This window comes from Micromys minutus (assembly GCF_963924665.1).
Source record: "Micromys minutus genome assembly, chromosome: 27".
NCBI classification, from domain to species: Eukaryota; Metazoa; Chordata; class Mammalia; order Rodentia; family Muridae; genus Micromys; species Micromys minutus.
The window spans coordinates 2,537,788-2,554,936 of record NC_137962.1 but is presented as its reverse complement, the minus strand read 5'-3'; the positions used below and the strand labels follow the sequence as shown (position 1 = coordinate 2,554,936).

The 17,149-nt window shown below is 41.7% G+C and overlaps 1 protein-coding gene across 1 annotated transcript; it reads right to left on the bottom strand.

The window, feature by feature from the left end:
- Positions 1–7: 7 nt before the first annotated feature.
- Positions 8–13,804, bottom strand: SQLE (squalene epoxidase; the record flags this gene model as incomplete). The annotated part of the gene is made up of 11 exons (XM_080939642.1): positions 12,814–13,804; positions 10,955–11,207; positions 7,903–8,083; positions 6,792–6,888; positions 5,964–6,077; positions 5,713–5,884; positions 5,140–5,235; positions 3,734–3,876; positions 3,297–3,393; positions 1,042–1,129; positions 8–200 (listed from the first exon to the last, which is right to left on the bottom strand). Exons 1-11 carry the CDS (start codon positions 13,099–13,101, stop codon positions 8–10), a joined length of 1,722 nt encoding a protein of 573 aa, XP_080795768.1. The 5' UTR covers positions 13,102–13,804.
- Between the last annotated feature and the right edge of the window lie 3,345 nt (positions 13,805–17,149).

Genomic DNA, 17,149 nt, shown 5'->3' with positions numbered 1-17,149 from the left:
TTCCCTTTCAGTGAACCATATACTTCATTTCTGAATAGATGAGAGGAAATATTACAGAGCACGCCTTGTACAGTACAGCACCACTAATGAAAAGGGCCCGAGGTTTTGTAGCCCACGGCTCTGATTTGAAGCAGAAATACGTGGCATAGACTGCAACGGAAAAGAAGTGTCGAATCAACAGGAGAGGGTGAGGAGACAATCTGTAATAGAAAAGAAACATTGTTAAAATTGGCCATAAAGGTACAAATTATGCATCACCAATAAAGCTTAACGCACTCTACATCCAGGGACTTAACAAACTCATTTGCTTGTTGCATTCAATGACAAGAATGAGAAGCTGGTGGCCATGCTCACTCTTCTGCCTTATTTTTCCTACTTTCTTTCACTAATCTTAAGATCCAAAATGAAGCCTGCTACGTCTGAGCTTGACATCAGAATTGATATTCTGATTGCAGATCTATAATAATAGGTGCCTTGAAGAATCTCCTTTCTCAAACTTCCAAGTATATGTCTGCATTAGCAAAACTACTACTTCATTTCATACCTATAAAATTAATATTTGAATTCAGTTTTGTTATCCTTGGCTCCTGTGGGTCAGACATGCAAGATATCACAGGTGAAAACCAATTGTCAAGTTTACTCCAAGGTCTAGCACCTCAGTCCAGCAATCCTCAGTGTGTCTGCATCCAGAGGACAGCACAATACTGTTACTCAGTGTTCATTTCCTGAGGCCACTTTTTAAATCCTTTCTTTTGTTTACTGTCCACACATGTACATAACAACTGGGGTTAGGGAGCACACTACTACATAACATACATGAAGGTCTGAGGACAGCTCTGTAGTCCATGGCCCACATGGGCTCTCGGGCTTGAACTAAGTTTGCCAAACTTGGGCAGCAAGCACTTTACCCACCGAGACCTCACACGGGCCTCTTGGAGCCACTTGTGACTAGGACATGAATATAACTAAAAATATCACTAAATGTCCATGGGATAAAGATTCACAGAAACTGAGTGTTTCCCTTTCACTCTGAGAACTTACATAGAAAGCAACCCAACAGGGCCAGCCACACATTCCCCACCAAGTTTAAAATACAGGAAGCAAGCTTTTCGGAGCTGATGCAAGGAATCTAAAATAAAACATAGAAATTAGTGTTAGTGACAATTTCTTAACAGTCCTAGAATTCCACAACCAGGAGTTCCTTCACATTTCCAGATCAATACTCTCAAGGTAAGAGTATGAATAATCTGTTTCTGTTGATTCTAATACTCAGAACTTATGAATTAAATTATGTATGGCTTTGTTCTAAGCTAAATGACATCAAATACTTTGTAAGCTCTTATTATATATAAAAGCACAATTCTAACAACAAACTCCCCAGGTTCTGAAATGTATAATCCATACTGCCACTAGTTTATCAAGACGTGAATCTCTGCATATAACGTTTCATTCCTATAATTTGAAGCCTCCAAAACAGCATAATAAATAACCATTTTAACAGTGTTCTTCAAGGTGCCCAGATTATTCTTTCTTTTTATTAAAGTCTTTATAAATAATTAACTAATTTTTGCTGTTGTTTGATTTGTTTTGTTTTGTTTGGAACAGGGTCTTTCTACATGTCCTGGAACTCACTCTGTAGATCAGGCTGGCCTCAAACTCACAGAGATCTGCCTGCCTCTGCCTCCTAAGCGCTGGTATTAATGAAGTGCTACCACATCTGGCTACCTTTTTTTTTTTTTTTCTGGTCATGTCTTACTAGTTTTCTTAAGTTGGATAAAGTAAGAGGTTCATTATGGCATTTCCATATATGTATAAAACATACTTTGTAGAATTTATAATAGTGATAGATTTTTTTTTCCTTGCAAGAATATTTGTAAGGATGAAACATGGTGATTTTTGTCCCATAAAGTTCTTTTCTCCCAGATCTGTCATTAACTTTGCCATGTTGTTGGCAGCTTTCATATGTAAGAATACAAGTGTTGAGTTTTGGTCTGTAGCTATGTGTTGTATGTTAAATTCTATATCCCAAGATCTAGATAAGTGAATTCTCACATAAGCCAGCTTACATTGAGCAATCCTTGCTCCTTAATTTAAAACTATTGGTTGAATAAAGATGCTTGCAGCGTGTAGCTGGGCAGTAGGAGGGTTGAGGCAGAGATCAGGGAGAGAGGAGGAAGAAATCACCATGGGGTATGTGAAAACTATAAGCGTATGGCCTTGAGGGCTGGCCAGTTGAAGTAGGAGTGGCCCAGGCAGTACATAGCAAGTAATAGTTCAGGGTTAATGACAGGGAAGTAGACAAAATAGCACAGAGGGTTGATAACTGCCCAGCTCTAGTGTTTTAAGGTTTATTATAAATAGAAAGGCTTTGTGCGTCATGCAGTCCAGACTAATCTTGCAAATCACAATGAATGCATTTAACAAGAGGTGGTGGATGGCTGTAGTCTATGAGAAACAGTCCCACCTTCTCTTCTAATGGGCACCAAGAAACTCAACCAAGGACCTTGAAGCATCTCAGATGTTTACCTTATTTTTGTCTGTTTCTTAAAATAAATTTTATTTATCATTGTGAGTGTAATACATGAATGGAGGTGGTGTGCAAATGTCGGAGTATCATTTGGTTTGAGATATACTATGTTGCTGTCATTTGTTTTGAAATACGGTCTTCTCAGGCTGCCCTCGAAATACTCCTGCCTTAGCTTCCTGGCTGCTAGGAGAGGAAGCATTCATTACCATATCTGCCTCAGAATTGCAAATTTTTATTATCACAAAAGTTCAACCAAGACAGAATGACCAACTTCTCCGTAATGTAGAAAACAAAACAATGCACATAGCTATTTGCAACGTGAGCCACTTGTGCACCGTAGCAGGAAAGAAGCTCCAACCTCAGCTTGAGGCACCTATTCATGTCGTAAATATTTCTTCAAAAGAAATTCAAGCCAATGTTAAAAAGCTAAAGGTCATACTGCTTTTCCGTCCCTGGCCAGAAAAGCTTTTCACCAACATTTTACATTGTGAGGATATATATACTCTCGTCTGGACCAGAGGACTTGAACAAATGTGTTCTTGAGATTCTAACTGCTATGGGTGTTCTCTAAGGAACACCAACAGCCCCCACACCAAGTGGTGGATACACATTGCTGAGACACCAAAAGACTACCACATGGCAGTGGGCAAAGTCAGGTGATGTGAGGCTAGACTAACTACTTTAGCTACTTAACTTTGGTAATTTAGTCCCTTATCTGAGAAAAATTAAGCATCTACAAGTCACTTCACTTAAAAGCATCTACACTTACCATCTGTAGCAGAAAATAATTCATACAAAGCTTGAGCCAGCACATTCACAACAAAGGAATGGGTCCTTTTTCTTGACCAAAAGAATGATTTTTTGGCCTAAAAACAAAGAATATCATTTACATTTACATTTACATAGTAAGTAGAGAAAAAGGCATATGCTAATGTTTCTCATCTCCTCAAAATGGTATCTGTCCCAAGGCCTATCTGCAGGTAATAAAACTCATTTTCAGAACAATGGGTCACATGAAGAGTGGGCTGGATCAATCTGCTGTACACAGACTAAACCTTAGACATTAAAAATACAGTTTGGAAGTCAAGCTTATTACACCTGAACGAGACTAAGGACCATTATGAAGCATGAGCTCCCACTGGGTCCCAGTCCTACCATCCAGAAACAGATGAGCCATTCTCAGGGAGGAAAACTCTAGATTCTTACCTGAAAAATGGCAGCATCGTCATAAAGGTCAGGAATGTCTTTTAACAGCTGTCTCCATAATTTTACATCTTTTAAAGCGACTGTCATTCCTCCACCAGTAAGAGGATGCCTCAGATTATACGCATCTCCTAGAAGAAGGACACCTGTGGAAAGAAAACCAAGTCTATGAAATCCTGAACAGCTCTGAGACAAAACATTAGTGCTAACAAACTTGTGATTGATGGAAGCTAAAATACCTAGTAAATTATAATTAAATCTGCTTTCTGTGGCTGAAATGGACAACTTACGATATTTTACCTCAACAAAGCTAATGTCAGAAATTTTAAAAAAGCAAAACAAAACAAAAAAAACCTTAAGTTCCATTGCCTATATAGGATAAAATTAAATATTAAAAATATTAAACACATACTCGGCCCTGCATGTGGTGTATGCCTATAATCTCAGTTCTTGAGACCTAGAGGCAGGACAGATGATCAAGGTCATCCTCAGCCATCTAGTTTCAGTCTGGGTAATAGAAGACCTTTTCTCAAAACAAAAAAAGGGTTGGGGGAGGCAGGAGAGATGGCTTAGCAGGTGAGAGTACTGGCTCCTCCAGAAGAACTAAGTGCGGCTCCCAGCACCCACATAAGGACCATCTGTAGCTCCAGTTCCAGGGCTTCTGATACCCTCTTCTAGTCTAGCTACACACACGGCAAACACACATGTAAAAAACAAAACATCTTTAGCCGGGCTTGGTCTTGCACAGCTCCAGCACTCGGAACACAGAGACCTCTGTAAACCTGAGGTCAGACTGATCTACAGAGCACGTTTCAGTCCAGGCAGGGCTGCACAGCGAGACCCTGTCTCCAAACAAGTAATAAACCGTTAGAATAGAAATATAAAACACAACTACACACCAGCTATCAATCACTATTGACACCTGCCAAAAATGTCAGTTACAGTGATCTACTGGCACTCCTGGAAATGCCACCATATCTCAAACAGCCTGGGAGCAGGCTTTGCAGACCCCATTCCTATTCCGTCCCTGCTCTCACTGTTCACCTTTCAGCACAGCTTTATACCCAAGCAATGTCCTCTCTAGTCACCCCCCACTTCAGAACCCTGCTCCCAGCCTTGGACACCCGGAGCAGTGACTGCGTGCAACCGTGAAGGCAGTCTTATTGGAACTGTTATCAACGCCACCTCCAGCCCCATAAACTCATCTTCACACTCCCAACTGCAACGGTTTCCCTCCAGGCTGGTGGATAACTTAACTCCTACAAAGCCAGAGCTAAAGAATAACCGTATCCCAACACTTCAATGTTCCTTCTCCTGCTCATTCGGGCCAAGGTAACCAACTCTCTGCTTCAACTTACTGCCAGATTACAAACTGAATCCTGTCATTTGAAAATAATGATAAAAGATACCTCGTTTGTTCACCGAGGAAGGAGGAAGAAAGCTGGCTGGCATGGTCCGCAAACGAGAATTCTGAGAGGCCTCCAGAAACGATTCCTTCAGGTGATCTGCAATTAGTCCCCATCCCCCCAAATACGTGTTTTGAGCATTTCAGTCTCACATTAGCACACAGCTTCTCGAGTATAAAAGAATTCTTTGCAGTATATGTGCGGTGGTTGTTCCATAGACCCTTGCGACAAATCACCAATTACCTACTTTATTAATAAAATTATCCATTAAGCACCTCCTTATACATGTTAAGGAATGACAAAGGAGTCTAAGGAAAACAGACATAAATAACACATACAACTGAACACAACAGAGAGATGAGAGGAAAACATGGGTCAAACTCATGAGACAGGAAAACCTTTACCTAGCTTTTACCATCTAAATGGTCTGGTATCAGGAAATACGCACTGTTCACAAACAGCTATGCCTATCTCTAAGCCTTATTTAGACCCTGTTTTCAGCAAAACTGGGAAGAGGCTTTTGTGAGACTATCTTTAGACTGTAAATTATAATAAGGGGGAAATCCTGCTTCTTACCAGGTATCTGTGGGTAAATTTGTTCAGCCATGTATTCTCTTAAGTTTCTTGGCAATTCTCCTCGAATATCGACAAGTACCCTGGTTTCGCTGGCTGAAATCTGGTAGATGAGAACTGGACTGGGATTGACCAGAACAAGCTCTGCAAAATTGGCTTTAAACTGTGGTGCATCCTAAAAAAGAAAAGAAAAGACTTTAGTGGCTTTCAAACTCCAGTTGCTTCTATTTTTTGACAGTCACACTGCTCCATACCTTCATAAGGAAGCCAACAAAGTGGGATGAAACAGAGACCTTACTGGAGGTGAGGTTCTTCCTGAACTTGGAAAAGAGCCCGTCTGCAACAACAGTGAGTGGGGCATGGAGCTCCTGCAAAAGAGGAACACTGGCGTCAGTTAATGCATGCACAGGCCCGTGCTTCTAAAGCCAAAAGTGTACAGGACATATCTAAACATAATACACTCTCAAAGACGTGGCTAAGCTTCCTGTGGATGGAAGAGGATGAAGGCTTAATCCCCAGTCTCTGGAGGTCTCTCCCTTTGTACTTCGGACATTAAAATGATCAAAACTTTCCACCATGATGAACAAGAAGAGCTTTAAGGCACTCATGGGCCACAGAAGACTGAACCTCATTACAAACTTCCAGAACCACCCAGATCCATGATAAATTTTCATTACTTCCCATGGTGCTGTTTAATGAGTGGCCAGACAGAAGCAGCATTTTTACACATGTAACAATGGGACACTCCTATGCTGTGAGCCAAGGAAACCAGGTAACCCTATCACACTCAAGTTCCTCGGAAGGGGCGACCCTGTACAGCACGAGGCCCGCCTCCTCTTTAATAGACCAGCATCAACACAGACTAGAAAGAAACTATTTTACTGTTAGTTGTTCTCAACATTCAACATTTTCAGTTGTGACTAGAACGTGCACAGTGACACAGCTTCAGGACAACCCTGGACACACTGGCCTCTGACTTCCCCACACACACTGTGGCACGCACAGTCACAAATATACAAGTTAATGCAGAATTTTAAAGGGGTAGGAAAGCCATCCTAGAAAGAGATGACACTGACTCTCACCTTGATATCCCCAGTCTCCTTGTCCTTGTACTGCACACCAATCACAGCATCGTCTTCCTCTAGTAACTGAAGCACAACACCTTCTATAAACTTTACACTAAAGGATGAACAGAAACACATTGCTAGAGCAGCACAAGTGAACGAGTCCCTACACACCAGCTGGGGATGTGGCCTGTCGCTGACCACGCTCGGGACAACCTCACACCATGACTACATAAGCAGTACAGTTGCACTCAGTAAGCCAGATGTAAAAACCAACAACCAACCAAACCCTGAAGGTGGGAGGAGATAAGGACATGGTGAGGTAGATCTGTTAGGAATTAGAATAGAAAAGATCAAATACACTATATGCATGTATGACATTCTGAAAAGAAGTTATTTTTTAAAAATAAAATGGCATAGGCAAATTTGAAAAGTAGTTATATCCATCAGAAAGATCATAATTTTTTCTATTTGAGGCATTTCCCACTCTGCTTCCATGAACACTGGACATCTCAGCCCTAAGGAAAAGTTCAGACTTTTTAACTTTGCCAACACATAGGTCTGTGTCAACAACATGAGTGCTCTCTTATTTAAAGCTTCCTTATTTATTGTTAAAGGACGAGAGACAAATACAAGTTAATAATCAAGACAAGCAGCCAGTCCTGTCAGACTGGGTCCTCAGGGAAAGTGGAACAGGGACGTCTTGTCTTCTGTTCTCTCTAGAAAAGGTATAATAGCCAAAAATACAAGAAAAACGGGCACATATGGGCATATGCCTTGGGTTACAGTACTTATGCAGCCCTCTAAATTCCAATTAAATAACAATCACCTAGCTCTTAAAGTAAAATTCTCTAATATTCTTTGCAGAGGCAGTGAGCACATCTGAACTATGGGTTATTTATTTATTTTATCATACTTATGCCATCTAGACCATGCCAAAACTGTCATGAATACTAATATGATTTCATCTGCATAAAACATGTTATACTTATTTATGAGTGCAGCCGTGTGAGCAAATGTACACACATCTGAGAAAGGCAGAGGAGAGCATGTGATCCTCTCAAACTGGCTCTAACTACCACCCTAAGGCCCAGGTTTGAGTTAGCATCATTTAAAGCTGGGGTCTTACTTGGGCTCTGCCATAGCTGCTCTCCGGAGACTCATGATGAATTTGCCATGGTGAAAAGCAACTCCACTCTGCACTTGGTTGTTTTCTGACACTGGGTATGGAATTTGAACTTCAGATCTGCTTTCAAAATCATGAACTATGTAGCCATGTATATGATGAGCATTAAGACCTTCTACCGTATCTGCAAAACAGTTCAATTCCAACAATGTTATTGATATGCTAAGAGTTACCAAGAAAGGTACCAAAAGAAGACACAGTGAAACTAAGGCTCCACTGTACAAAGCTGTAAACCAGTTGGAGTTGAAGTATCATGAATCATGTTTCCAGAACACAGAGCCACAGATACACTTCAGGTCAACAGTACAGTCACTTAGACCTGTGATATGAAACCAGCCAAAACCCAGTCCTGAGTGAGTCTGCTGTTCATTAAGACACAGAAAACAATCTGGTCCTCTTACCATGTATCCCAATGTAAAAACAAGTGTATTTGTCATAGGAAGGGAGGGGGGAAAAAAGGAAGGAGGTGAAAAGAGAAAATTCAATACTGTTAAAACTATTTTGAAGGTCCCAATTTATACATAAAAATTCAGTATCATAAAAAAGTAATTTCCCCAACCAATGAGTATATTTCCTAAATGCTGATGGTTCCCACTATATATGAACATTGATTAATGATACACTATAGAGTAGTTTTAGTAAATCAAACAGAAAAGCAAAAACCAGAATATGTATTGGGCCTGTGTAAAAATGGCCTTTTTATCTTTAAGACAATATAAGAAATATAGCAAAAATACAATGCAAAAGGAAACATTTTTAAAGAACCAATTAAAAATGTGAAAATTTAAAAAAAGAAAAATCAGTGACAATTAGCGTTTTAGGAAAAATATCCAAGAAAACAAAGTATTACTATTATATATAAAACTTACAAAGTAGGAGTATTAAAATAGAAGAAATAATGAGCAGAAAGTATAGCGATGATTCATACAGAGCAATACAGAGTCGGTGAACAAACTGGAACACGTCTGGCGTGGTAGCACATGTCTAAAAATTCAGTATAGGGCATGGAGACAAAACTTGACAGGGTTTGTTCCAGGATCAAAATAAATTCAAGTTTTACTATTTCATTTATTTTATATGTGTGAGTGTTTTGCCTACATGTATGTATGTTTGCCGTGTGCATGGCTCAAGAGCATGCTTTCCTCTGTTGCTCCTTTCATGCCCTGCTGGTTTCCCAACAGTCTTGGATTTTCTGCAAGTTCTACTGGCTTTCCCTTTCTCACACCTGACCTGATTCATCAGCAGGTCCTACGTACTCTTCCTGCAAAGCAGATTTCCTTTTATCCATTTCACTCGTCTGAACTACTGTGACTGTTCCAAGTCATCAGCTCTTACCGATCCTGTAATAGCATCCAGATAATTTCATGATGGCCTTACCCCTCCATGATCTTTTCTCTACTCAGAACATACTTTCAGATAATATTCTTGATTAAACTTTTAAAACATAAAATTTGACAGCTCCTTACATTTCCAGTGGCTTCCCTTCACTCCTTATGTGATCCCTTTTTTAGCTGACTTTTCCTCCAATGACAACATGAAGGTCAAGCAGGCTTAGTGGCTCTTCCCAGAGAGCAAAGCTAGGCCTGGACTTCAGACTCTCCTGGTCTCTCCAAGGCTTACTCTCCTCCATTTCTTTACTCAGGTAACTTCCCACTACTGAAAATTATCCCACTCCCAAACTCCAAACCCCATGCATTCTGATTTTACTCCAGTCTCTATAATCTTCACACATTTCATCTACTTTTTAAAAGAATATTTTGACCTTTAGCATATCCTCTTTAACATCTACTGAGATGTAGCCTCAAAAAGTAAAACAAAGCCCACTTGTCATTATTTTAAGTCTTTGTAGGACCATTCTCAGCCAGCCTCTGTGGTGATTAAAGTCAGTCTCCAAGCAATAGCACCCTGAGCTCTCCCTACCTTTCTCCTGTTTTCTCCTAATGGGGATGCCATTTCAGGAGAAAGCATGTTTATTTTTATACTTATCACTGACATACAACAATTGTTATGTGCTTATAGGTTATAATACGACAGCTGAACTCATGTACCTTGACAATAAAATTATAGAACTCAGCATATCTATAACCTTAAAAAAATATATTTGTCAGGCTGGAGAGATGGCTTAGCAGTTAAGAGCACTGACTGCTCTTCCAGAGGTCCTGAGTTCAATTCCCAGCAACCACGTAGTGGCTCACAACTATTTGTAATGGGATCCAATGCCCTCTTCTGGAGACAGCAACAGTGTATTCATAAACATAAAATAAATCTTTTTTAAAAATGTGTCTGTCACTGTTAGCCACACTATCAGCTTTTCCCTATCTACTTTATCATACATTACCATAAAAATACTCATGTATCAAATGCATCTGTTGTCCTCATATTTACCCTGTTTTCTGCCATTAAAATTTTTCTTAACAGATGTCTCAGCTGTCTGATCACTGGCTACTCCTCCAGAGGACCACAGTTCAGTGCTCCCTGCTCCCTGCCAGTAACTCCAGTTCCAAGGCACCCAACAACCTCTTGCGGCCTCCTCCAGCACCAGGCTCACCTTACAGCTAAGTGCCTTTTATACATCTTGGTACTCAGTGTAACACCTCATTCAAAGACAGCAGTAAATAAATATTTCCTACATGAATGGAACATGTACTTAAAAAGTACTGGCTGAGTGAATGACTCGCCCTTAAATAAAAGACCGGAGAGAATACCACCACCCCAGCAGCATATCACACACTGTATGGATGGCAGTTTGGTTAGTCGTCATTTTTGATGTTACTATTTTTGGGCATGTCATTATCTCATTATGTCTGGTTACCCTCCTCTTCTCGGATGATATGGTTCTTTTCTCCTTTGCTCTCATTTTCACATAAAGTTTGTAGTTCATATAAAGCTTAGAAGGAAGGAAGGGAAGGAGGAAGGGAAGGAGAGCAGGCAGGCTAAACAATCCAGAGCGAAGAGCACTTGCTTACACCAACTCCCTGAGATCAGACGAACCTACCTCCAAGGCCCAGCTCTTGAAGAACACGGTAGCCACCTGGCTGCAGAAGCTCTCCAACTATTCTGTCAGGCTCTTTTAAATCTCTCTCGATGACTGTCACCTTTCTTCCATCTCTGGAAAGAACTGTTGCCAAAGCAGATCCAAGCACACCAGATCCCACAATGATCACTTCTGGGTCCATCACAGAAGATGTCGATACTGAGGTAGCTGTTCCTGTTAATGTTGTTTCTGAAAGACTGATTCCTTTTCTGCACTGTTTAACAAAAACAATACCATTTTTCTAGATCTGTTGACATAAACCATGTGACTAGCACATAAACACACTGGACTTTTACATCTTGAGCAAAAGCTAGACCCCCCAACATTATTAAATCAAATCCACGGTATATTTTTAAATCTAAACCACATATAGTCAGAATCAAAATACTGGCTAAATAGCAATAAAACTAAATATATATTCCTTTTTGTTAGAAAATGTTATATGGACATATTTAGAAATCCACATGAGGCCAGATACTATACATGTCTACAATGAGATCTGAAGACAGAGCCTGGAACAAACCCTATAATTTAACTACTCAGCTCTACAGTGAACATCTACCGGTACAGGTCTCTCACAGCTTCTGACTTTTCTGTTATGTATGCAGCAGTGAGCACTCAGAACTCACTCTAGCAGCTCCCTGATTTCCAGGTAAGGAGAAAGCCTGAAGCAGTCACAAAATGAAACCAGCAGACCACCCTACCTACTGCTAACAGATATACCACCTTTGGACAAGTGACAACAGCTAGTTACTTATTAGATGGTTATGCACCAGGCACTCTACAAATAGGAAGTCACTTCATTCCCTGACTACCAGTGATGGTAGCGCCGTCCTCATCTTAAGAGAACAGAAACTGATTTTGACAGAAATCAAACCATACCCAAAGTATTACAGCAACAAGTGGCAGAGCCAAAAATCCAGAGCCAAGTTCTTTTCTCCTATCAACCTTGCTGACTTATACTATGGACATAATAAAATAAAGCAGATCCCAATGTCTCCATTGGTTTGGGGGGAACTCATTCTGGCCACACTGGGCACCTTTTACAGCCTCCCAGAAATATCCTTTTCTTTCACTGCTGCATAATGCAGTATAGTTCCCGAATAATATTTATTTGGATTTTTGTAAAAATCAAGCATTGTTACTCTCCCTCTTAAATCCTTCCAATGCTCTTAGGGGGAAAGTTCCCATATCCCTGGCCAATAGGTCCTACATGGTCTGACTTGTACTCCAATGGCCCCATCATCCCTCGAAGTAATAGCATGACAAGTATTTAAAGACCCAGCTTCAGCTACGACTGAGGCCCTGACTGCTCTGACTTATTCATTGCTTCAATAGCTAGCAGGAGGAGGGACTTTTGCCCAAGACTTTACAGTGCTGGGCATCTTCATTGCTTTTCAAATTGCTGTCACTTTCCCCTGTCAGCAGCAGTCACACTGATTAGTGGTGGCCTTACCTGCCACACAATTCTCTCTTCTCAGGTACAAAAATTATCATTACCCAGGGATTTAAATAAAAGTCACAATGAGTCTGTCTTCCAAGTGAAATTTTAACACATCTTACCAAATCAATACTCAACTCCTATCTGAAGATCAGACAACAAATGTTGATCTTCCCTAAGACTGGGGATTGTAGCCACAACACAGTACAGAACTTTAAAAAAAAAATTTTTTTTTATGAAGAAATGCAATTAAATAAGAATACGGACACTTCTAAGCCATCACTTTCTTGCCTTTTAAAGAAACTATAAACTTCAGTGACCTCGATCTTACGTTTAAAATAAGATCCCATTTATCTGCCCATTGTGAAGTCAGCCATACCCTCTTAGACTCCAGCTGTTCTTTCTTTTCTGATTCAGAGGGTGACTTGGCCCAGAAGAAGCCAATAAGCGGCAAAGCAGAGAGAATATCCGAGAAGGCAGCGAACTGGGAGCCGCTCTGATGGCGGCCGGGGAGGCCTCCGTTTCGATGGCGACAGCGGTAGGAGAGCACCAGGCCCAGCGACAGGAACACCAGTATGTACAGCAGGAGCTCCTTGTTGGCCAGGGTCACATCCCCGCATTTCTTATAAAAATAGGTGAAGGTAGCAATGCCAAGAAAAGTCCACATAGCTCAAAAGCTTCTTTGGTGGCACCAGCCAAGGCTGAGAATGTTTGTGTTTTGTAGTATTCGTTTGTTTGTTTGTGGGGGAGGGTTTCCTCGGAAGGGTCTCGGTGATTAAAATGTTGTACCCAAAATGTAGTTCTCAAAGGGGGTCCGGGACACGGGCCGGACTCCTTCTAGTCAATAGTTTCAGGATCACGAGTCAGATGAGATCAATTTTTAAAATCATTGAGAGTACAAATGTATCTTAAGTTGTCCAGATCTTAAAAAGCAGCATTTAAAGCCTGCCTACTCCAACGGCTCCTGATTACACACTTCTTCATTCAGCCAACCAATGGACAGGTAGGTCTCTCTCTACTGGACTGAGTGCGAATGTTGCTGTATACTAGTCTCCGCTCGTCCGGCTGTAAACGCTCTTTTGTCGCTAGCAGCAGGTGCTCGGTGGAAGGAACCGGGGGCGTAGAAGAACCTGGGTGCTGGGAAAGCTGCTCCTAGCAACACTGCCCCGGCAGCCTTCAACAAAAGATGGCCACAGCGTCCCGAAGCGCGGCCGGAGCCTGGCAGCTCAGCCCTTCCTGGAGATTTCTCCTCAGCAAGTCCCGAAGTCAACGCCCGGAACCTGTCCGACCGACACTTGCCTTCCTCGAGGATGAATGGGCTGTCGGGAACGAGCGTCCTTCAGAGCGCGGCGAAGGCTCCAGACCGCCGGGTCCCCAGCATCCCTCGCGGGCAGTAACCAGAGTAACCGCTGCGCGCCCCGCTCGCAGCCCGGCCCCACGCGCTTCAGCCGCCGAGCGGGCTCGGCCCAGCCGAGGAGCCGGGGGCGGGGTTCCGATCCGGCACCGCCCCTTGAGCAGACCCCACCTCCCACGCCGCTCCGAGCCAATGACAGCGCGCACCGCGCGGTAGGCTGAGATGGCGCTATAGAGCGTTTGTCCAATGGCAGGCGGCGTATTTCGCGCGGCGCCAGTCGCTGAGGCGCTAGGGCGATGTTGCGTGGTGCGGGGCGGGTGCGTGGGGTGGGCGCCCGTCGGGTGGGCGGATGGGGAGGTACCCGGTCCACACGGTCCCACCTGCGGAGGGTGGAGCTCGTTCTGGAGGAACTCCTGGCGGCGGTGTGGAGCTCGAACTTAACCGAGCTGCCTGAGCAGCCTGGGCGGACTGGATGAGCACGAGCTAGGAAAACGAGAAGGACGTGACACCGGCGAACCTAACGTAATTAGTGAACGAGGGCTAAAGAAAAAGAAATCAGTAGGTGGAGACTTTAATCCCAGAACTCTGGAGGCAGGAGGATCCCTGTGAGTTTAAGGCTAGCTTGTTCTGCATATAGTATGTTCCAGACCAGTCAAAGCTACATAGTGAAATCCTGCTCGGGTTTAAAAAGAGAGAGAAAGAAAGGGGGTGGGGGGGGGGGATGTTCTACTTAACAGCAATCCCAAAGGTGTTTAATAAGATCCTTTCACGTTTTAAGCACTATGCCAGAACTTTAAAACATTTATTCAACCCTGACAGCAACCTTCCAAGAATGGCCATTACCTTTGCGTTACAGAAATAACTGAGCAGTGTACCTGTCCTAGTTCACGAGACTGACTGATCATTTTATACTACCCACAGCTCTTGTAACCGGGTTTCTGCCTCAACACTACTGTTTGATTATCAAGCTTTCATTGAATTTTTAATTATCTGTGGTTTAGATCTCACCTTAAGCACTTCTCAAATATCTGATAGTTTCTGCAATCTTTTTTTAGTCATTCAAAAAGGTAGTTATTTAACCTACAGAATTATTCTTCCGTAGTGAAAGAAGTAAATCTCATGTAACTGTTACCCACCAACCTTTTACAGCAGGCACAACCAACCCTATCCAGCACTGCATTTCTTTTCTTCCTTCCTTCCTTCCTTCTCTTTCTTCCTTTTATTCATTCTTTCTTTCTTAGAATTTATTTACTTCTGTATTTTGTCTACATTTATGTGTATCTGCACTTCAGAAGAGGGCACTGGAGCCCATGAGACTACAGTGATAGACAGTTGTGAGCAGCCATGTGAGTGCTAGGACTTGAACTGGGGACCTCTGATGGATAGAGCAGCCATTGTCAATTTAACAGCTCAGCCATCTCTCTTGCCCTAGCTCCACATTCCTAGTGAGTGTCTTACCAGGTTCCCCAAACCAACAGCTGGAATTCTAGGCAGTTTAAAGGAGTCTTAACCTTCCTAAATGTCTACTCCCTTTGAGCACTAGTAAAAGAAGATAAGATGTATCTAATCCTTTCACAAAGCAGCATTTGCACAGAACATAGGGTAAGGTCTTGGTTGTCAGTTCCATAAGCCAAGCATACAAAGAGGCAAACTGAAGCTGTCAGTCCTGAAGCTAAAAAATCATGTCCGAAGGTGAATCACAGAATTAACTCAGGAAAAAGACTATGTCCACATTTAAAAACAGAAATCAGGATCCTTCCTATTATTCTAATTTTGGCCAAGACAATGAGACCATTACTAGATAATCCACTTGGTCAGACATAGACATGGCAGGCATTGAGTATCAGTCTCTTGACTCGGTGCTTTAAAACTCTAGTCCACTTCCACATTATAATTCCTCGGGAAAACAAAGTCACAGTATGTGAAGTGTCTATAAGCCTGTCAGGAATGAAGCTCTAGAAAGAACTTCAGTGACACAATGGCCACTAGTCACATGCTGCTCTTCAGAACCCAACAAGTAGCTGGTGCAACGAAGGGAACAGGTCTGAAGTTTCATTGCATCTGAGTCAATGTATGATTTGCATCTGTAGTACAGGAAAAAATTTAGTGAGGAAATTTTTAAATGAATCTTCTTTTTAGACACAGAAAACATTCAAGAAATCACATTATTTGCTGAAAATTATGCTTTCCAGGTAAACCCACAATGCCAATAGTGATCTATCTCAATTTGTTAAGATAAAATATAGCACTTTAATTGCAGCCATAATTCCCGGTTTTTATGTCTTTTCGCTTAGTCATATGAGTACTCTATATGAAGCTATTCTTATCTCAATTTGGAAATATATATGCATATATTATATATATGATTGGTTTTTGAGTCAGTGCTTCTCTATGTAGCCCTGGCATTTAGAGATCTGTCTGCCTCTACCTTGGGATTAAAGGCAAACACCACCACTACTTAGCTTTGAATTTTTTTAATTTATTTATTTACTGATTTATTTGTTGTGTATATAGAGTATTCTGCCTGCATGTATTCTTACATGTTGGAAGAGGCACCATATCTCATTACAGATGGTTGTGAGCCACCATGTGGTTGCTAAGAATTGAACTCAGCACCTCTGGGAGAGCAACCAGTGCTCTTAGCCTCTAAGCCATCTCCAGCCTCTTGAATTTTTTTTAATGGTTATAATGTCTACCTTTTTTTCAATCTTATCGGTGTCCTTCCCTGATGATTTCATACCAAAATGATCTGAGTCTTCCCATCCATTAAGTTGGGAAGTTGACTTTTTCTAAATCTTTTGGCAAACACAACAAAGATTCTTCAGAGGGCAGTGAGCATAAAACCCCTTAATTCTAACAGTCTAATAAGGAGAGGAAAACAAAAACAAAACAAAAAAAAAAAAAAAAAAAAAAAAAAAAAAAAAGCAGGCTCTGGAACCTGAGGCCAGAAATGAAAGGATCAGGACCATTTCCTCTGAACAAGTTTTTGTTTTTTGGAGGGGTCCACTCATGAAGAATATGCCCCACTTGCAGAGGCTGGAGAGATCTGAATGTATATTTTGCAGTGCTGAGTAAGGTAAGCATTTCATTTGTAAGGTTTCTCTCCTCCATGGGTTCTCTGGTGCCTGATCAGGTTAAACGTTTGACTAAAGGCCTTGCCACAGTCAAGACACCACTAAGGCTTCTCTCCCATGTGTATCCTCTGATGAGTCACCAGGGTAAGCTCTGACTAAACACCTTCCAACCAGTAAGACTTCTTCAGTGTATATCCTCTGCTAAGAAGGTAGGAGTTAAGGGCAAAATCTTCACATTTCCAGCACCTGTATGCTTTCTCTCCTGGCTGGACAGACTGCAATCCTCT